Raw genomic sequence first — 22,067 nt, 5'->3', positions numbered from 1 at the left:
CGTTGGATTTTAGGTGAACCAATGGCACGAGAGAGAGAGAGAAAGAGATTAATTCACAAATATCAAAGAAAAATTATACAAAATAATACAAAAGGAAGTTCCAGTTATACAAAGCAAAGATGTGGACTCTTTTTTTCTAATTTGTCTACTGCCCGAAAACTCAAGAGTAAGGCACAGTCATTACCACATGTTTACCCTTCCACATCCGTTTGTCTAAGCCCATGTCTTGGTTACCTTGGAGAAGCTGGTTTCTCCGAGGACAACTGCTCCTTTTATTCACTCGAGATTCTCAACCATTCATGCCAAAAAATAAAAAAAAAATAAAAACCTTCAGAAAGTTGGACGTGGGCTAAGCAGTGATTGGTTTTCCATACTGACCTTCAGATCAGAGGAATGCTGGATGATGATGGGTGGAAGAGCCCAATAATTCAGGTGGGGGCGGGGGTGCACGTGCCAAGATCATCTTTGCTGGATCGTTAAAAAAAGAAAAAGAAAAAAAAAAAAAGCAGCAGATAGAAACTTTCTGCTTCTGTTAGTATGAATGCAGACTGCTGAAGGGTGGAGAATCGAAGAGGTGGGGGGGGGGACCCGTGGGTGCAGCGTGCTACATGACTGCATTACAGACCACTTGTAATCAAACTACTTCTTTCCTCCTTTTAAAACAAGTCTCTACTGAACTTTCACCAACAGTTCAGACATAAGAAAAAAAAAAATCCAACGCAAACAGAAATGGAGACGTCGCTGTAAATGCGGTCATGGCGCTGCTCGGACCGAAAAGAAGCAGCAGATTTAGGGAATGGGGAATGGGTGTAGAGGTGGACAGGCAGTAGGAAAACCGTCCCCGGACGGTGTGCGAGATGCTCGACGGGACGTTGTTAGTAGCACCAGGTTCCAGTTTTTGTCGGTTCCAGTATCAAAGGTTTGGTCTACATGTAAAGGCTGAGGCGTGCGCCAAGTCGAGGGAATCGAAAAAGCAGCTTTCAAAGAGTTTATAAATCATTTTACTCCAGTTTTTATTTTTTAGGACTACCTACTGTACACTTACCCATGATAATGTCTGTGCCTCGGACATGGAAAAAGAAATGAATCCAACTGTGTTTCACAGACTTTTTTCCTCCTCCATTACACATACCACACGTGGCCCATCATTTTTAATGCTTCACTTAGTTTCTTTACACTATTCTTGTGACAATTGTATTAGCGATCAACTTCCTACTTCCCATCGTTTGGTCTAGGAAATCAGACTTCCTGCCAAACCAATGAGGAAACAGCTAGAGGAACTACACGGGAAACTGTTTGGACATTTCCTACACTTGAGATGAAAAACGGGCGAGACTGAACCCTTCGATCAGAACATCTTCAACATCTTTATCATCAGCAGATCCACTCCAGTTGTATCACAGTCATCACAGGCGCACGAGGCCCGCTCATGAGAGAGAAAAGGAAATTAAGAAAAAAAGAAAACAGCCAGGTGAGAAAACCAGTTTCTACAAGAGCCAACCATCAGAGAAACAGACCTCCTCCTTCCTATCTTACAGCCACCTGACAGGACACAGCAATGAGGTTTGAGTCTGTTTTCAGAGATCAGATCAAGTAGAAAAAGGACTCTACCAGATCAGCTCAGACACCATAAATACTGCCACCGTGTGCCGCTCACACAAACAATAGAGACGAGTGGAAAGACGAGGGGGTTCACTCAGAGAGGAGGGGGCTCTTTAAACGTGGCTCTGCTCTGCTCTGGGGGGGAGAAACAGCCCAATCGTAAGGCAAGGACGGAGTAAGTGGCGGAGGATGGGGGGGTGGGGATGGGTCGAGCAGCAAACCAGATTGGAGCAGAAGAAAAGTGCACAGCCCTGTGGTAACTATGGCAACAGATAAAGGTCGGCACTGCAGAGCAGAGCTGGAAAAAAGAGAGGAAGGATAAAAAGGAAAGGAAAAAGGAGCGTCTCCTTCTTTCCTTCTTCTAACCTTCCTGTTCTCTCTGTGCAGTTCATCAACATATAAAGTTATAAGTACAGGATATACTGAGGAGCAAGAGGGGAGGGAGGAGGGGAGGGGGGATGAGGACACCATATATGTGTGGACGGGTGGTGTCGTCGAGCCGCCGCCGTGCTCTCGTTTCCCTCCTCCGGCATCACGGCGGCAGGCGACCACATCCCCGTTCGCCGCGGGTTTTCCCCCTCCGCTTCCCCCTCAGTACTCCCACAGTGTGGCGGTCTCAAGGTCGTCGGCGTTGGCCTTCAGCACGCCGGCATGGTCGCCGCGCAGGTATTTCCCGTCAGCGGCGTGGCAGATGGCCAGCTTGTTGTAGTCGCAAAACTCAAAGAGGAAGTCGACGGGCGTGTCGCTGCTGCTCACCACCGACTGCTCGTTCCCCACCATCCAGTATTTACCTGTAGAGTCTGCAGGAAGAGTGGAGAGGAGGCACAGGGGAGGAGGAAAAGTGAGGATTAAAAATGATAATCATGGGGAAGAAACAAAAGATTGAAATCCTTTTTTGGCACAGACACCTTGTGAGTCCATTGTGAAAATCTAAATCTCTTGGAGAATAAATGATTAAACCCCCCGTGTCCGTGTCTCTCCACATACTGACGTTATAGCATCAGCTTGCTGACTGTTTAAGGTTACTACAAATGAAAGTTTGCATTAATATGACTTCTCCTCTGCAGGACCCAGTTGTGTCAAAAACAGACCTTGCAGGCTGTACGCTCCATCTCTGAACTCCAGAGTAAAGTAGTCATAGGAGGAGCGGTTGGAGTCCAGCGTCCCGGTCACCTTCCTGCAACCGATGAAGCCGTGCTCCCCGCGCAGCACGATGATCGGGCGGTTGATCAGCTTCATGATGAACTCCTCAGACTCACCTGAAAGAGACAACAGATGTGTCAGAGCAATGTGCAGTCTTCACATCAGCACATTGTGCTTCTTTGTTTTGCTGGAATGCTGCTTATGATTAAAAATGCTGACTCTTTGTTCTCATTAAAAAAATAACGTATGTGATGCAACTCATGTCAGAAATCTGTGTCAGCGAGTGCTCAAGCTGCCAAAGCCTCCTGAAAGAGAAACTGCAGCACAAAGCAAAAACCCGTCAGCTTTGATCCGCCAATGCTGGAGACCAACGCCTGATCTATAAGCGGAGCATCTTGTGATCCGCTTGCTGACTTGTAGTTTCTGTCAGCCTAAATTCTGTGCAAAAGCTTGGCATTTCCTTTTTTAGAACCTCTGTGCCACCGACTAATGTGAGGAAAAAGGTGTTTGCAGAGTGTTGATCTGCCTATTAAATGCTAATGTTACATGCAGCCAGTTAGCACAAAGACTTTCATCATGTGCTTGTAGCCAAAGTTAATAAACACTTATTAATAAAAACTTATCTGGCCAAGCGTTACATGTATAAAAATTCAGTGTAATGTCAATGTAAGGACATCAATGTAACACAAATCAACCAAACTACTTGACAATATGTGGCATCAGTGTATGAGGAAAATCTGCAGCTGTTAGCTAGCCGGTTAGCTAGCTGGTTAGCACTGACATCAAATCTGTCTACAACTACAAAAGACTGTTAGGAGAAGCTGTTATTTCAACATTGTCTTCTTATATCTGACCATTTTCACAGGGAAGATCTTTTGTTTAGAACTATGAATCATTCAAGAATGAAGAAAAGGCACCCAACACAAGCAATTTTAAATTGCACCTTTAGGCACGTTGTTGCTAGCAGCCTATTGCAAAAAACCCCCAAAAAGAACACATTTGTTTCACTTTTTTTTCTCCTTCCCCCGCATAGAGCTCTTAGGTGAAAGGCCTGACACACGACCTGAGAGATGCATCCAGAACTTCACCTGACCCATCTACTGTTCACTGATGCCTCACGAGAAATGGTCTCAGTAGAAAGGTGACTGTCAAGAAGTCATTCTTACTGACAAACGGGGAGAAAAGGCTGTAATAGGTATACCAAACTATACAAGAACTGGACTGAAAATCTGTGTCAATGCGCTTTGCAGTGATCCCCAACACGCTGTCAATGGGATAAAAGCATATCTGCATATCTCGATAGAAAAAACACAATGTTACACTGTCAGTCATGGATTGGCCTCCCCAGAACCCAAACCTCAACACCACTGAAGCAGTGTGGGATCATCTTAACAAAGAACAGAGCAAAAGCCAGTCAACATCCAAAGAGGAGCTTTGAATGTCCTTCAAGAAGCCTGGAGAACTGTTCTATACCTGCGCAAGAGAGTTCAGACTGTGTTGGAGACTAAAGGGGATCTTACCAAATATTGACTTTCAGTCTTGTATAAACTCAGTTTTTGAAGTACTAGAAGAGCTTAAAATATTCAGTGTTTGAAGGTAACATTAAAAAAAAAAACCTTCATAATGTCAGCATAACCTGTATTTTCTAAAATGCCAATATAATGTGTTGGGCAATGGTTTCACTTTCCATGTTGTGGCTGATAAACAGCACATTCATGGCTGTGAGAGATATAAAGAGGTTTTTTGTTTTTAGTCAGCAGGAAGCAGAGGTGGGACCAAGTCATTGTTTTGCAAGTCTCAAGTCAAGTCTCAAGTAATGTCAGGCAAGTCAGAGTCGAGTCTCAAGTCACTGGTGTAAAAGTCCGAGTCAAGTCACAAGTCTGAAACTTTGAATTTCAAGTCCTTTCGAGTCTTTAAATAAAAAATGAAAAAAGCATGTTGCAGTTATATGCTAAATGTAAATATTAGACCATGTAATTTTAAAATCTGTGTTTTTCTCAACACATGACAAAATAGTGAACTTAGAAAATATACACAAATTGTGAAATTGCACCTCTTTAAAATGCAGCTCAATTAAACCTAGCTCCAAGAATAATTTTCACCGACAGTTCTGAGATAAGCTGCATGTTATTCTTGGATGCGGTTGTAGGACCGGCTTTAAAATCGCATGACAAAAATATCATACACATTAAAAAAAACTGTATCACCAACGTAGCCTGGACAACATTTGCTAGTTAGATGAAGTCAGCTATCTCATCTTAGCATATTTATATGCATATTTATAATTATACGGTTCTTGGAGTGAGTGCATACACTCATGAAGTTTAGTAACTTCAGGTCACTGCAACAAGCCCAGGTACAGTTTACCGACGGATGGGTGCAGGACCTTGAAATGCACCGTGTAGAACGAAAGACCATCGTACGTATCATAAGTTTACCAGTCTCACAAATTGTCGTCATAAATACACATTCCTTAACCGTTTATTAATAGGACCTTTGAGCTCAACGGTAATTAATTAGTAGTGGAAATAATTTCTGGTAGCGTTACAGAAATGTAGCAGTGACAACAATATTGTATGCTGTAATCACCGCGCGGATAGGAGGCGGCTGGCTTGACCGCGGCTCACAAATGACGGCTCACTTTACCGCAGTCTGTAATCGTACTGGGCAATTAGTGATACAAAAAACCTGTTTTATCCTGTGAATAAAAGTATATGTTTTTGTCAATGTACCATAATAACAGAAGCGAAACGCAATATTGTGTCAGGACAATTCACTATTTATGCACAATAAATAAAGGAGCATAGCGCGACAATTTCTGTTCAGCGCCAGACTTACTTGTAACCTATATCACTAATTATGTTATGAAAATGACGTATTAACTACTAAAAAACACTGACCTTCGTGTAAATGCTTGGAGCAGACTAACCTGTGAGCTGGAGTGTTCTGGGACGTTATATTTGGTCTTTGAATGGCTGCAATCCAGGCCATCCATCACGTCTTTGTTACTTCGGAAACATGGCTTGAACAATTTCTCTTCAACGACGTAATCCGATAACAACCGATCTCTTTACCCGTCGGCTTCCCGTGGCTGTCATGCGACCGGCTATTGCAGTTAATAATACAACAGCTTCTTGACATTTTTGTGTTTCTTTTTATCGCTGTTTAACTGATTTTAATTGAAAGCCTGCGTGCGCTAGTACCGCTTGCCACGAGTTCCCAGAATCCTTTGCGGTTCTACCCGTGAATGACGTCACATTTTCAATCTCTATATAATATGCAAGTTAAATTTTATATTTGGGGTAAAATATCAAGTCTTTTCAAGTAAACCGGTTCAAGTCCAATTCAAGTCCCAAGTCATTGGTGTAAAAGTCCAAGTCAAGTCACAAGTCTTACAACATTTTTTCAAGTCAAGTCTAAAGTCATAAAATTAATGACTCGAGTCTGACTCGAGTCCAAGTCATGTGACTCGAGTCCACACCTCTGGCAGGAAGCTTTTCACTCATTGCACAACACTGGTAACAAAAGCCAGCCCTTATTTATTTTTAGTGTCACACACACACTCTTGCTTGCTCAGGAATTTTTCCATGATGTTTCCAATCAGCACCATTAATTCAATACATCGAGTAAAAACTTGGCAAAAAACGCAAACGAAAAGACTGCAACAGAGTTAAAAAGCATTAAACAGCTTACAAAACAGAACCCCTCCACTCAAGTGCACAACTGGAGCCACAATTGAATTACTTCCACTGCACTGAAATTCTCCCCGTCACTGCAGAGGTGTAAATTGGTTATCCCCCGTGCGTCTGTTTGCACGGCTGTATCAACACGTCGCACTAACCTGCACTGTCGATGGTGGCCGCCAACTGGCCGTTTTTCTTGGCGGCGACGTATTTCCCATTAGCAGCCCGGAACGTCAGCCTCTTCCCACGCCACTCAATGTCAAAGTAGCAATTAGCTGATCTGCAGAGACGGAGAGAAAATTAAAGAGTTAAAGGAGTACCCAAAAAACCTTACACAGCAGTCAGATATGCAGTAATGCACTCGCAGGATTGTCAGCTAAAAAAAACAAAACAAAAAACAAACATCTTCACAGACTGAGACGCCCAGCAGCTTTATCGCAGTGCAAGTGACTCTTGGGTAATTAGATAGGTAGGATCCGGGTAGAGGGATAAGCTTGAAGTCTTTGGTTAAGTGGAATCAAGTAGCTTACTAAATCCTTTCACTTGGGAGAGGATTTTTTTTAAGTTGATTTTGATTCTCTGAAGCTCAGAAACATCCTCAAAATGTTTTCAGCAGACCACAGCTGGTTTAAAAAAAAAAAAAAAAAAGCACTTTGGTGGTCTAATCTGCGAGAAGTAAACAGAGGGAAATCTCAAGAATGTGATTGAGTAATCTGGTGAAGTTCTTGCAGGCCCCCCTCAGTGTTGAGGATCTGCTCGGTCTTATCTTAAACAGAATGGTCTGCTTCTGAGCTCCCTCATAGCGCATGCTTGTGACCGAGCTGATCAGTTTACTGCTGTCCTCTGCATCATTCCTGCACACGTGCAAACACGCTAATGCTAAACATCTGCAGCTCCTCCTGATCACCGCACATAGTTTCCTCAAGAAAGAGGCTTTAAAAGTAAAACTCTCTTAACTCTCATGACATGTAAAATGACCAGACTCCCACTCCTGGATCTGTCTGGGGACTCACAGAGAAGTGACTCAAGAGCATAGGGTCAAAGGTCAGGGGTTAATAGCTAGCTCTCTGGTTGAACTGAACTACTGTACATTAAAGCAAATGACTCCACAGGTTAGGGCTGCACACAAATGCACTTCAACTCCCACAGCATGCCACAGCTATGAACATGCCATCAATCCCTCCCACACACAGGTCAAATTACGAGTGAGGACTAAACACCAGAAGCTATGACGGACCAGTTTGAGTTTTCCACAGTCAGCAGACACACACACGGACAATGAACGGACCTCACTGAAGCAGGGGTAGCTGTGATGATGTGTGCGATTCTTACTTAGTGGAGGCCGTGCACTGCAGGCCGCCGTTAGCCGTCAGGGTCCAGTATTTCCCAGCGGCAGTCCGGAATGCGCACTTCCTGTTTTCACGGCAGATCTCCATCTGGAATACCTCTTGGTCACTTTCTTCATCCTGATTGGCTGACAGGTCCATACCTGTGTGGGGTTAAAATGTTGGGGAGACCTTGTCAGGCTGATGAATATGAGAGGGATATGAATAACCACAGAAGATTCATCATTAACATTCAACACACACGCACGCACACGTGAGGCAGGTAACCGTATAGTAAGGACTTCTTCTGAAACTTCTATACAAACATTCTCCAAAAGCTTTTTCTTTGCAAGGATTATGAGGACATCAGCCCTGTCCACATAATTCAATATGTCCGGACAGCGCTGCATGCACCCTTATACCCACCGAGGTATACACAGCCCACACGTTCACATCCGCTGGTCAGGATCAGACGTACCAAATGAACAACATCAGTCTGCTTAGATTAGTGAAGGATTTAACACAGCTGCACACAAACCCACACCCACCCACTCACATCTGTCCTGGTCTAGACAGACCCCACTACACTTCAAAGGATCAGGCGTCACAGTGGACGGTCACAGCACACAGAGTTTGCTAGCCAGCAGTGACAACAGTCTCTGCAGGAATCTGAGAAGGCACAGCAGCTCTGATGCTAAATACTTACATCTACATCCCCAAATAATGATAAAATATTAACATGCTTCCATTTTTAGCATGAAAACATTACTCAACTAAAGTATAAGTTGTTGGTTTTGTAGGCATTTAGTATTTCAGAGATATTTTTTCCCCCCACTCTGCATTATGTCAGTGAGAACATCCCTAATATGGTCATCTCAGGCACACAGAAGCTCCACCCACCTGCAGTTCAAACCTCCTGTTCATGAGGAGCAGCCAATCAGATATCAGAAGAAAACTGCAACAAGGCCCGGTGTAAGATAAAAGGATTATTTTGAACTGTGAATCATGCAAAGCTACTATAGCAGATTCCAAGAATACGAAACGAGAGTGATGGTGTCCCTTAAGGTGTACCAAAAGCAATGGGAACTATCTGAATAATTTGATTGGCTATTTAATCGATGGCAGCTAGCCTTGACAAAACTTGTAGGCCAATTTAAAAAAAGAAAAAAGCTTTAGCTCTGTGAACATTTAAAATACATCACAGTTATAATTGTCATTTCCACGTCCTTCTTCCCCTGCTGTATATCTGTAGTCCAAAAAAAAAAAACTACAAAAATCAGTGAGTCTGTGAGTGCATGTGTGTGTTTGTACAGATCAGCAGACCTCATTAAAATCAAATCAACCTTAGTCAGGCACTCAAGAGCAACAAAGAGGTAAACACATGAGTCAACTATAAGAGCGAAAACCCAGACGCACAAATACAATCTAAGCAGCACAAAGCCCGCCATTGTATATGATGAAATCATACTGTGCACTGACCTATAGCCAGAGGGCTCACAAAAGAGAGAGAGAGAGCCTGTCTGCTATGTAAATGTGTGCAGAGCAAGAGGTGAGAGGGCGAATCAGGAGAAGACGAAGAAAAAACAAAACAAAAAAAACAGCCGCACAAGTGGCACAACACATGTTTGTGAACACATTAAGAGGGGAACCTTTACCCCAACAGTAACTATTCTGCCAGCAGCACTCAGTAACAGTATTCACACAGAGCCAGCGTTACATAAAGGTGTTCAACAGTTACTGCTCACGGACTGTGTCTGGCGCTCGGGATTGAGTTTCTGCAGAAAAATGCAGAGATGCACACATGTGCACACACACAGATGATTAAGAAGGAAAATATAACCATAATGGGAACCACATGGAGAGGAGGGGGTACGGAGGAAACAAGAATGTTCATTTAGAAGGGTTTGAGGAGGACAAGGAGAAAGAAAACTGGCAAAAAAGATCCGTGTCCTCCAAGATGGGACACGTCTCTGAACTCTCCTCTAATGCTCGCTGCTTCCTGCTCAGCCAACGCAACTCTAGTAGCAAAGCAGAGCCCATGTATTACCGAGACTGTGGCTATGCGTGGATCAAACCATCTGCTGGTGGTTTTGACCCATGACAAGCTTTTGGCTGGTATTAGAGACGACTTTACAATGCAAATAGCAAATGTGCTAATTTTAAAAACACTACAAAAGACTCTTATGAAAGTCATTCAAAACCTCATTTTAATATGAGGTCTTTACTTTTGAAATTTTGACTTGTAAATGATAAGAGCACAAAGAAAAAGCCCGTCAAGCGTGAGTTATGTCATCTGTGTTAATGTGAGCTGTTCATTCAAAGCAGTAGCATGGGCTCTGTTTTGATACAGTGTCGAGGCGGCTCTATGAAAAACAAGCAGTTTGATATCCAGCTCAGGAAGTTTGGGGTCAAACCAGACAACCAGGGCGAGGCGAACAAATCAGTGTGGTAATTACTGAGCTTTAAAGAGCAGGTGGTAGGTGGACTTGTTACTGTGGACAGAGCCAAGCTAGCTGCTTACATCTGTTCATTTCAAGCTAACCTGGTGCTAACCTCAGCTTCATACAAATGTGATGAATTACATACGAGACTCACAGCACTCAAAGTCACTGAACAGAAATCTATTCAAAGGCAAAGTTGGTGGTTTTCTCGCGTCGTCCTCCAAAAGAACCAATCAAGAGCCAAACCTGGAAACCTGAGCCACTCATCAATGACACATGGAGCACAGGTGTTGGTGGCGGCCATATCTATTCATTAGTATGCACGTCCTCCTATCATTTTTCTTTGCTGGCTGTTTCCATATTATGAACTGGCATGGCTTTTTAAATCAGTGCTCTGGTGAAAAGAGCTAGATATGTTCATATGGTGAAAAATAACTTGCATGAAAATCCTTTAACTGCTTTCAAAGACTGCACACTCACTGGCCACTTGTTCAACTCCTTGTTATTGCAAATCTCTCAACAGTCAGCCACATAGCAGCAACTCAACACATCTAAGCAGGTAGATCTGTTCAAGACGACCTGCTGAAGTTCAAAGCGAGGATCAGAATGTGGAAGAAAGGTGATGCAAGTTACTTTTTATACATAGCATGATGTTGGTCCAAGTATTTCAGAAACTGCTAGCCTGTTGGGATTTTCCCACAGAACCATCGGTTTATAGAGGATGGTCTGAGAAGAAAAATGATTCTCTGGATAAAATAGCTTGTTTATACCAGACAAGAATGGACAAGCTGTTTTATGCTGAGGAGATGGTAATTCCAACAACCACTCGTTATAACCAAGCCATGCAGAAGAGCATCTCTGAATGTAAAACATCAAACCTTTGAGCAGTTCAGCTACAGCAGCAGAAGACCACAGTAGAAGAAAACCCATCGAACTGATGCTAAAACTCACACAAAATCATTAAAATTGGACAACAGGAGACTTGGAAAATGCTGCCTTGTCTGAGGAGTCTCAGTTTCTGCTGCAACATTCACGTTAGAGACAGAATTTGGCATAAATAACATGAAAGTGTGGATCCATGCTGCCTTGTACCAGCAGTTCAGGCTGCTGCTGGCGGGGTAATATTTTGGGAGATTTTTTCTTTCTGCTTATGAGGCGACCGGTGAAATTAGATTACAGCTTCAAAACGTATAGCTGTGTAACCACACATCTTATCTGACTGTCATCAGTCAAGAGGATAAGCATACTTCCCAAACTGGGGAATTTTTCAAACAAACAGTTTATTCAGTTGCGCTCTGCCCAAGCAAAACAACTACTTCAGTCTAAAATAAAACAACCGCTGACACCAAATCATCACAAGGCTCGAATACGTTCATTTCAGTGACCGATGACTTGGGGTAATATCAAGCATCACACACTTTTAAACTCAGTTTAAAATATTGAATAAAAGGTCAGCAGGGTTCACTTTAGCTTCTGTTTTTCATTCTCAGTTCAATGTTTTTCATTTACTTCATTTTTGTACAAATCTAAGACGTCTGATTTTTACGTGCATGTCTAATGTGCATTTTCACACAGACACTGAAAACCGGCACCGGCTAAAGTCTGGCGTGAGTTTGGAACTGTTAGTTTCAGCGGAAAAACAAACATGAATTTCACTATATGAAAATAAACCCGGAAACTAAGACGCAGTTTTGCATGCTGAGCTGATTTGAGTAAATGATTCTCTGAATATCTGATTTGAATAAACTTCAGTCAGCCTTGCAGATGGTGTCAGACACTTTCACACATTCAGCTGCCTTGTCTTGAGTTATCACAAGGACATTTAAAAAAAAAAAAAAAAACTGCTATAAAAATACCAGACTGACAGACAAAACAGTCACCCTGAAGGCCGTGCAGCCTCAGCCGTGAGGCCGCTACACAACCAGATCTGTCCACACTGATCAGTCTTGAAGCTCACAGGGTTATGAAGGAGGACAGAGAGGGTCTGCAATCATGTACACACACCAGCAAACCACACATGCCGATTCCTCCCAAACCTCATGCACACACTCTACTTAAACAACAATCCACTCCACCCATCGCACTCAGCCTAATGGCGGCAGGCACAGATTGTCCTCAGTGAGCCAGCACCAGAGGCCTGCTGTGAACGCACGCGATTCTATCAAGCCTACTTTGTGTGTTTGTGTGGCTCCTATTGTTCACCAGGCCCTGACTGAGGAGGCGACCAGCTGGGGCACAAACAGGGAGCCAGATCATCAGCTTTTGTTCTGATCCAAACACACAGAGTGTAACCAGCCGGCCCACACTGACTGAAACACTGCTGCTTCAACTCAAAAAACAAAAACAACACACATGCATGCAGAGAAAAGGAGGTCAGGCATGTGAGAGAGTATCGTGCCCGGGGATGCCCCAACTCTTTGGGCAAATTGATTCAAACTGTGTGTTCAGCTCGTCTCTACTGAAGTACAGTTGCTGTGAACTCAAGGACGGCGATGTGGAGACACACCCAGAGCACGGCAGGATGACACGCTGGAGACCAGCTGAACCCTAACCTATAATAAAGCGCAGACATCGAGGAGGAGAGGTTCCCCCCCTCGTGGGTATGCAGCTGACGCGAGGCCGATCCTCTGGCGCGCTCCCAGCACACAAACACGCAGAGGGCGTGCAAACATTAAAACGCCAGCGTGCCCACTCAGTCACAGCCAGCGAGCATTACCAAGGATGCATAAATTAAATGCTTCCCATCTTTTTTATCCTACTGGTCGACCTTGTTGCAGTGAGAGAAAGCAAATAGTCGCCCTTCACCCCGCGGGGATTATCGCACACCAGCCAAGGTCAGAGCTGCGCCTCTCACGTCTCATTTCCTGCTCGCGGGTGGGGATGAAGGAGGCAGATAGGGTGTCAGGGCTGACTCGTGGCCAGACACAACATGGAGCCAGTGTTTCTGCTTCCTGAGTTTACCACACATTGCACGGTTGGTTTCACCCTGACTAATGTGCAGACTTAAAAATTATTTATGAATTAGGAGATGAGGATTCTGTCAAATTAATGCAAAGCAACCACAGATGAATCTGTAATCCATATAGATGACTTTATAGGGAGAAGCAACCATTTAACAAGAGTGAGCTTTGTAAGGCAATAGAGATGTTTAGGCTGGCTACATTTAAAGCTCAGTTTGTTCGATCCCCAGACTGTGCAAGTGTCTTTAGTCACACCTCATTTTCTGATATTTCGCTTCCAAGGAGCCGGATTTTCTTAAAATATGTCATCTTCAGGCTGTTTTTCGTTGCATCAGTTGCAATTGATCATTTTCAGAGGAATGGGGTTGTTTTTTTGTTACTACTCACCGAATCATTCAAGAGATTTAAAAACCGACTCCCAGCTCTAGAGATAAATCAGCATAGTGTCTGCACATACTGGACAACTTAGTATAGAACCAGTTTTAAATAGTAAATTTATTACTAGCATCCCGTCAAAAAAAAAAAAAAAGAGAAAAAAAAAAAAACATTAGCTCACATTTTGTTTACTTGAATATCTGAAAAATGCCAAAGTTACATCATTAAGAAATAAAGGTGAAAAAAGAATGCAAAGGCCTGACACGGGACCTGAGAGGCATGGATTGGCCTCCACACCCCAGACCTCAACCTTGTTGAACATTATTGGGATCATCTTGACAAAGAACAGAAGAAACAGCAGCCGAAACCCAAAGAAGAACTGTGAATGCCCTTAAAGAAGCCCTGAGAACTATTCCTGAAGATTACTTAAAGTATTATATACTAGAGATGGACCGATCCGATATTACGTATCGGTATCGGTCCGATACTGACCTAAATTACTGGATCGGATATCGGAGAAAAATAAAAAATGTAATCCGATCCATTAAATATCACGAAAGCACCTCACAAAACTTGCAACACGCCGTAACTCACCTCAGAACGTTAGCACGTCGGAGCAGTATGCATCACGTGATAGAGCGGCTGTGGCATGCGGGACCTGTGGTCTGGATAGCATTTGGAGCTTCGCTAGCAACCTGGCATTTCATCTCCGACAAAGTTATCCCCGAGAGAAGTAAAGCAAGTGTGTAAGTCCATCTCTGAATGTTTGTAAAGCTTTCCTGCTTAAGCTTAACAAACGATATATGGAGCGACTGCCTCTCCTGCTGCTACTTCAATCATGAAACTGCTTAACGATCAGCTGATCGGCTTTTCTGTCGTGAGTCCGTCTCTCTTGTTTGCTTTTGGCCCACTTTGCACCAGAAAGAGGAAACCAGCGGCTGAACAACAGCAGCACGTTTAAGCTTGATCAGCTGTTGTTAGAATTTATTTAATATCACTTTCTACACCAGGATCTTTTTCTACGTAGCTGACGCTGGTAACTGTGCAGGGGCGGATCTAGCAAAGTTTAGCCAGGGGGGCCGATAGGGCATGAACAGGGAAAAGGGGGCACAAAGACATACTTTTCTTTCTTATTCTCATTTAAAATGTCGAGCTTTTAATAAATAATTATCTGACACCCAAAGTTTTAATCTGATGTAAAATGAATAGAAGTCAATTACTGTATATAGTAACTATTAAGTCTAATATATATACCCTAGTAAGCTATAGTACTTTTTCCTTTGGGAAGGTACCATCTGTGCAGTCTGCAATTCTGTTGAAGAAAGATGTTGAATCTATTTAATATTTCTTGAAAAATAATTGATTTCTGTGCATTTTTTTTCACACTGCATCAAATTAAGGTTGATTACGGCGATTAAGCATCATGAGGTGGAGCGTGAGGGGTGGTTCCCTATTTTTTATTTATTTCTTTTTGTTGTTGCTGGGAGTTGGAACCCTATTAGTTAGGTTGCTTAATATTTATGCTAAGTACTCTTTAAAATACCAGAATAGGGAGGATGGTGTAGGTTTAAGTTTATTAGATTGATCAGTATTGCTGAACTATGAAATATTTTTTTTGTATACAGGTATAACAGAATAGCTTTAGTGTAGTTGTTGTTTTAAACTTGAGTATGAACTTATACAAAATGCAGCAAGATATTTAAAAAACAGTTTTGTTGATTAAAAAACACTATATCGGATTCATATCGGTATCGGCAGATATCCAAATTTATGATATCGGTATCGGACATAAAAAAGTGGTATCGTGCCATCTCTATTATATACACAACTATACACATACAGTATATGATATTGCATGTTTCAACAAGCTGCTGCACTTCTTTCTCATTTTCCTAGTAAATTACAAAGAAATAAAGGGAGACTTAAGATGGTACACAGTACTGTAAGCTAACTGTTTCACAATGGGGGTTGGAGGTTTGGTTGAATCTAGTTGTTTTCATAGTCCTTTGGGTTTTATGGAGACAGCAGGAGCTTTGTCACCAAAAACCAAAGACCCCCCGAGTCACCTCACATTTGCCCCTCAGGGAATTGTTGCTTACAAAGAACAGTCAACACTCGGTGGTCACAAAGCAACCACCGGTCGCCAACAGGATGTGACGGATTCTTATTGTTTTAGCTGACAAACCAGCACTCAGTCTTCACTCACACTTGCCCTACAGTTTAGAGGAAGAACAGGCCACTAAAGGGCCACCGAGCTGCAGGCTAACTGACTGATAATTGCGTCCGAGTCCATATGCGGGTCGTTAAACAGCCTCTCTGAGAATTCGTGACCAGAGACGAGAAGAGTGGATGTTATGAGCCGGAAACAAGCGGCAGCACTGAGTCAGTTTAAAAAGCAATTACAAATGCTGTGAGTTCAGATTAGTGAACAGCAAAAACTGTGGCACCGTTTGGGTTTTGTTTAAAGTCACACAATGACGGACATCAGACTTTACGTGAACCAATATGAAATATTGGATTTATTAAAACACTGCTGGGCTGTAACAATAAAATAAATCACAGAAGGGAGTAAAGAGTCAGCTCCTCTCTTGTAAAAACATTTGCAACATTTGAGTTATTTGCAACATTTTAGATTAACGGAGGTCTCATGAAGAAGTGCAAACAAAAGCACTGATAACGTTTCTAATCCCATTCAGCTCAGAGTCTTTGGTAGGTGTGTTTGGATGAGCTGACTTAATACTATCAGCTGAAGCTGCATTCATAATATATTAACCATCTGCACCGTTGAGGTGTGCGGATGCAGATTCCCATGACGTAACCACAACAAATCAAATGTGCTAAACCTGAAACGAGCAGCTGAATCTTTTTCCTCCAGCGAGCTCCACTGTAACACTGTGTCTGTGCAAACTAACCTGCAGTAGCCAAAACTGAAAACACACAATGCAGACCATAATTTTATCTTAAAGTAGGGGTGCATGAGAAAGATAAAAAGAAAAAAAGAGAATTTCATGACTCAATAATCATGGCCGACTAATGAAAGGATGTCTAAACTGGATTTACTGCTTTTGAGCGTGAGAACTTGACAAACAGCAATTAAGCGCGAGTCACCAAATCAACAGTTTTGACTGGACAAAACCAGCTTTCAGAGTGACCCGACTGAGCTGGCCCGAGTCAACCCCCCCCCCCAAAAAAAAGCCAGCCGATTTTAACCATCATCACGACTTGGGTCTGTCAGCCAAATAGCCGCTTTAGAATGGAGTGGAGGGGACTATAAGCAGCTGCTGATTTGAAAAAACATCTGGAGGCAGTTTAATTCCACTTGGCATTTAATCTGCATCACAATGATCCCGTTGTTGGCGGGCTGAATGTGGTTTTCCCCCCTCTCAAGATTCGGATCTTCTGCTCGTTATAAGTTGTAGCGGTCAGAAGGGACGACTTGGGTTGAGTCACCCATGAGCAAGGCATCATGGGTACATGTCTGATATGATTTCCAATATTTCAGCATAAAGCATCTAAAGACACGAGAAGCAGTCTGATAGCAGTGCTCCTTTCCCTGCACCGTTAAGTTAAAGCAACGCACTTAAAAGTGACTCACACCACCTGTGACATCACTCGCTGGTTTGTAGACGAGTTCTGGTCGCAGGCAAGAGACATTCTGAACCCAACACCTCTGTTTGACCTTTTTCTCACTGAGAAACATCGCGTGCAAGTACATTTTTGTTTGTCTACAAGGTAACCATCAATGCAGATCCACCACGCTGCATCCAATACTCCATGTGTCACTCAAATCGTAAAGAGATAGATATGACAAACTGCAGTTTCCTCGATTACAAGCCAATTAGTATCAAAATTTGCTTAAACACATGCATGTAAGCAGGATACTGCACCTTCCATAATAAACTGTGGTGGAGCAGCCAGCCATTCAGATCACAGTGTGATTGTTTTTGTGGTGGATTATTAAAGAGCAGTTCGTGCTCTCATTGCAGGGGCCCATCCTTTTAATACCGCAACCTCCACCTTCAAAATGGACCACCATTTTGTGGGTTGGGACTGAGCTTGAAACTGGACAAAAATAAAAAAAATAAAGTAGCAACTCCTACTTTGTGAGTCGAGGATGAATGTCTCTGTGACAAGTAAACAAAGCAGGGAGACAGAGCAAACATGCCCGGGTGTGACAACGATGAGAGAGGAAAATGAAAGGATAGACAGATCACACTTCATGAAAATAGAAGCTGTAGTTAAAAAACAAAGCAAAAAAGCCACTAAACCACCAGTCTTCTCAGCAGACGCCAGATATTCAGAGCGATTCAGAGAGCATCAGTTATAAGTCGTTCATTACTTTCAGAGCCTCGCGGCCTCATGCAAATACTCAGAGATTACTGCGCTGGCTCACAGTGATATTTAGAGAATGATTCACACACTCTCGCTCTGATCTCAAATTTCTGCTGAGTTCATCATACTTTTTTTTTTTGTTTCGGATTAATGATGGGAAAAGAGATATTCAGGCACACATCATGTTCAGCATGCGGCATGCCATCGATGACGACTGGAGACACACAGCAGCCAAGCCTGAAGGGGGAGGGGAGGGGGTGGCAAGGCAGGAGGAGGGGAAATATAGAAGAGGTGTTAAAAACAAAGGTTAGAACAATAAAGGAGACAGAGACTGGGAAAAAAGTAAGGAGGGGTGAGGAAAAAAGGAAGGAAGGAAGGAAGAAGGTGGAGGGAGAAGCTTGTGTCCTTGCCCAGTCATGCAGCCGAAAATCAGACATGCATGAAGACCATGAGCTCTCACTCAAACAGTAATGGAGGGAAGGGGGAGTAGAGATTGAAGAAAAACAAAAACTATTCCGCCTTATCGAAGCTAATAATCACATCAGCAGTGGATGCTGCTGTGCATCTCTCTTAATGAGACACAAAGGCTCCAGTTTCAGCTTTTCCATCCACATTCACTGGACAGCTGAGACTGTGGAGCTTTTTCTGCTGCACAGATGGTGAGGACTCTAGTGTTGCATTTTTAAATGCTCCTGGTCATATCAGTCAGAACCTCACCCGACCTAAATTAAGCAAGCTGTTTTGGTATAAAGACAAAAGTAGCAGTTGCCTACCAAGTTTTCAGTCATCTTCTCCCCTTTCTCTAATTGTGGAGCCATTCTGCTTCGGTGGCACGGTCAGCCTTCCAGTTTAAGACTGTTTTACATTTGAATGAAGGCACGCGTGCACACCGTGCTCTGTGTGTAAGAGGCTGAGAACTCTGTGTACATGGTGGTGGTTTGTAAAGTTTACTGACCATAGACGATACAACAGTGCTTTTAATCCGCTCCAGCCTGAGGGGGTTGGGAATAGTGAGGGGTGGGAGGGGAGGGGTGGTGGTGGTGATTTCGTGCTGCGTTTTGTAGAGGTGGGCTGATCGATCCAAATATCGATAGTATCGATACCAATGCTGGTATTGACATCAGATGGATACAAGCGTGATAGAATCAATGGAAATCATTTACCCCAAACATGCACTATGAAAAATGCAAAAAACAAAAACCTAGATTCAGAGTACATGAAAAGCTGAAAGGTGGGTTTTTGTTGCATTAGTGCCAATTATAGTGGAATGTAAAAATCAGTGATTCAGTGGTCATTGAAATGTGCTCAGAATTTGCAAATTAGAGATTCCTCTCATAAATCATGACACACTGCTCTCCCCTACATAAGCTGCCATTATAGGTTAAAAGTATTGGTACTGGTATCAACAACACTGGCCCTGTATTTGCTTGGTATGGCACACGAGGAGTACTTTTTATGAAAAGAGGGTGATTTGGCCCAAAAGACATTGTTTAAACATGTGTAAGTGCGCACAGGCCTCTGGTGTGGGACTAGAAGTCTAGGCCATGCTCTGTGTCCATCATTCAGAGTGTGTGTGTGTGTGTGTGTGTGTGTGTGTGTGTGTGTGTGTGTGTGTGTGTGTGTGTGTGTGTGTGTGTGTGTGAGTGAGTGAGAGAGAGAGCGCGCTGCAGGAGGGAGATGCAGTCTCAAAATTCCATCACGTTAACCCTTCCTCTACCAGACACTCTTTTCTCTCTCTCTCACACACACACACACACACACACACACACACACACACACACACAGGATCTGGACCGGACCACCACCACACCCACCTTGCCGGGTGGAGACGTTCCTCTCGTTGGCTGCGGTGAGCACGACCTGCGGGTGGCTCTGCTCCAGCACGAACATCTCGTCCTTGCCCACGCGCGCGCTCTTGCCGGACTTCATGGTACCGGAGGGCCCGGAGGGCGCGAGGTACCTGCCGCTGCAGTCCCTGAAGGCCACCTTACCAGAGCGGAACTCCAGCGTGTAGCCGGTGCTCTTGTCCGTCGTGGCGACCAGCGCGCCGTCGTTCCTCAGGAAGCGGTTGTCGGACGTCTGGAGGTGGTACCGCTGATCTCGGAACACGAGCGTGATCATGGAGTCCACTCCCCACGGGACATCCCGGTCGATGGCGATCTCGTCCACCTTGTCGCTCAGGTGCGCGTACCGCTTGCGCGTCACGCTGAAGATGTTCACCTGCGGGTGCATGGCGATGTGCACGCTCCATTTCTCCGCCACCGAGGCGGTCTGGGCGAAGCAGATGATCCGGTCCTCGGTGCCGCCCAGGTAGCGGCCGTGCTGCTCGGACTGCAGGGACCAGCGGCCGTCGTCGTGAGCGGTGATGACAAACCGGCATTCCGGACCCGGGGTCTCGCTGTCTCCGGTGACGTTCCCGTCCTTGTCGGCGGCGATGTACCGGCCCAGGTGTGACTTGAGGAAGAACACGTTCCCGCTGGAGTCATCGCCGCTCTGCTCCAGGGTCCAGATCTGCTTCTTCTTCATGGACGTGGCGGACGCGTTGATTTTGAAGCCGAAGGTCTCCGCCGTCAGGTATTTGTTCCCACAGTTGATGAGACCGAACTGGATCTGCAGCATGTCGCTGGTTCCGTTCGTCGCTCCGTTAGTTGTCATTGTCGCTTCTGTGCGCTCGAGCCTCGGACCGGTTCTGTCCTGAGAGGGATGAGAGAAGAACGAGGAGGAGAGGGGAGGAGGAGCGGTTCTGCAAGTGAGCTCGCGGCTGAAAGGGTGGGATGCTGTGCAGCCTCGCGTGCTTCTCTTTGTTTGGGGGAGTCTGTGAGCGCGCGCCGCCGGTCCTCGGTGCTCTGCCTGTCTCAGCAGCGCGAGACCGCCGCCACAGCTGCAGCCTATATAACCATCAGTGACGTCGCACATCAAACCACGCCCTCCAGGATGACCAGCAATCTGGGAGCAGAGCTCGGTTGTCTCCTCTGCTCGAACCCTGTTGCTTTTATCCGTCTAGTTTAGGTATTTTCCCCTGTTTTCCCGCTTCCCATCAGAATTCCCTAGAAGTCTAATTGTGAACAGTGTGTGTTGGTACAAGCTCAAAACTCTTAAAATTGTCTTAAATTCTTTAAAAAGCCCTCTATTTTAATATCTAGCGACTCGATTTCCACCCAAGCATTAAAATAATATCACTTTCTCTCGCTTTCAGACACATATGAGACCGGTTCAGCATTCAAATCACGAGGACCGTGTGCGTGTGTCCGCTCACAAAACAGCTCTATTCATGGGCCGAGCATGCACATCAGAGGGCTGGAAACAAAGAGGTCAAACAGATCACACTGGCATCTTCTCAGTCCATGTGCATGAGTGAGCACCCCCCCTCTCTCTCTCTCACACACACACACACACACACACACACACACACACACACACACACAAAAGTACACAAAGTGTACACTTTAAAACAAAACAAAACATACAAACAGATATCGGCCAACGCAGAAGTAGCTCATGGCTCAGTGAAATTTCAAGGGCAGTTGTTCCAAACATGACCCGTGCACGTCCATGGCACGGCGCCATGAGAGCGACAGCGCTGGAGTTTCCAATCTGGGTACAGAAAAAACACACAAATATTCTTTCCACCTGCATAACTATGCAAAGTAAGATCAATCACAAGCTAGCTTTGCTACCTTTGCAGCTGGCGTCAATCGTGATCAGAGATCTGTCATCGAGCTAAAAAAAACAACAACAACAACAACCCCCCCCCCCCCCCCAAAAAAAAACCAACAAAACAAAACAGGAGAACAACAAAAACTATTTCAGAAATAAAAAATTAGCACCACAGTGTAAAAAGTGTTGCACATGTTGGTAGAAAGGATGTGTTACATCATGTTAAAAACAACTTCTAAATATGCATTCATTATATGTTCTGTTATTCTAATGTTTGAATGTTATTACTAATAAAGTTTTGGTTCTTTTTTAACTTTGCCAACAGGAGCAGAGGTTCAGAGTGCCAAATGCCCCCCCTCCAGCCAAAGCACTGAAACCTCCCTGCACTGTGATTTTTCTTGTTTAATCATATTTTTATTTAATGAGTGCTTGAGTTATATTTATAACAGACAGTGGCTCTGTTTGTCATCTGCTGTGTCTGGAGCTGAGGAGTAAAGAGTGATGTACTCCCACTCACTTTCATGAATGAATGGGTGCTTCTGTTGTTGG

At 44.1% G+C, this 22,067-nt stretch overlaps 1 protein-coding gene across 1 annotated transcript; it reads right to left on the bottom strand.

Annotated features, from left to right (window-relative positions):
* Positions 1-1,686: 1,686 nt before the first annotated feature.
* Positions 1,687-20,740, bottom strand: fscn1a (fascin actin-bundling protein 1a). Its single transcript, XM_026165515.2, has 5 exons — positions 19,676-20,740; positions 7,761-7,917; positions 6,587-6,708; positions 2,694-2,861; positions 1,687-2,402 (listed from the first exon to the last, which is right to left on the bottom strand). Exons 1-5 carry the CDS (start codon positions 20,514-20,516, stop codon positions 2,194-2,196), a joined length of 1,497 nt encoding a protein of 498 aa, XP_026021300.1. The 5' UTR covers positions 20,517-20,740; the 3' UTR covers positions 1,687-2,193.
* Positions 20,741-22,067: the final 1,327 nt, after the last annotated feature.

Source organism: Astatotilapia calliptera, chromosome 4 (assembly GCF_964374335.1).
Source record: "Astatotilapia calliptera chromosome 4, fAstCal68.1, whole genome shotgun sequence".
Taxonomy (NCBI): domain Eukaryota; kingdom Metazoa; phylum Chordata; class Actinopteri; order Cichliformes; family Cichlidae; genus Astatotilapia; species Astatotilapia calliptera.
This window is presented reverse-complemented; position numbering and strand designations above follow the sequence as displayed.

Bases quoted from the DNA above. Each gene is read 5' to 3' on its own strand.
- fscn1a (XM_026165515.2), bottom strand. From the start codon at position 20,516: ATGACAACTAACGGAGCGACGAACGGAACCAGCGACATGCTGCAGATC. The intron at 2,862-6,586 runs GTTAGTGCGACG...TGTCTCTTTCAG, and splicing joins GGCCACCATCGACAGTGCAG to GTGAGTCTGAGGAGTTCATC. The intron at 2,403-2,693 runs GTCTGTTTTTGA...CTCTTCCTGCAG, and splicing joins TGGAGCGTACAGCCTGCAAG to ACTCTACAGGTAAATACTGG.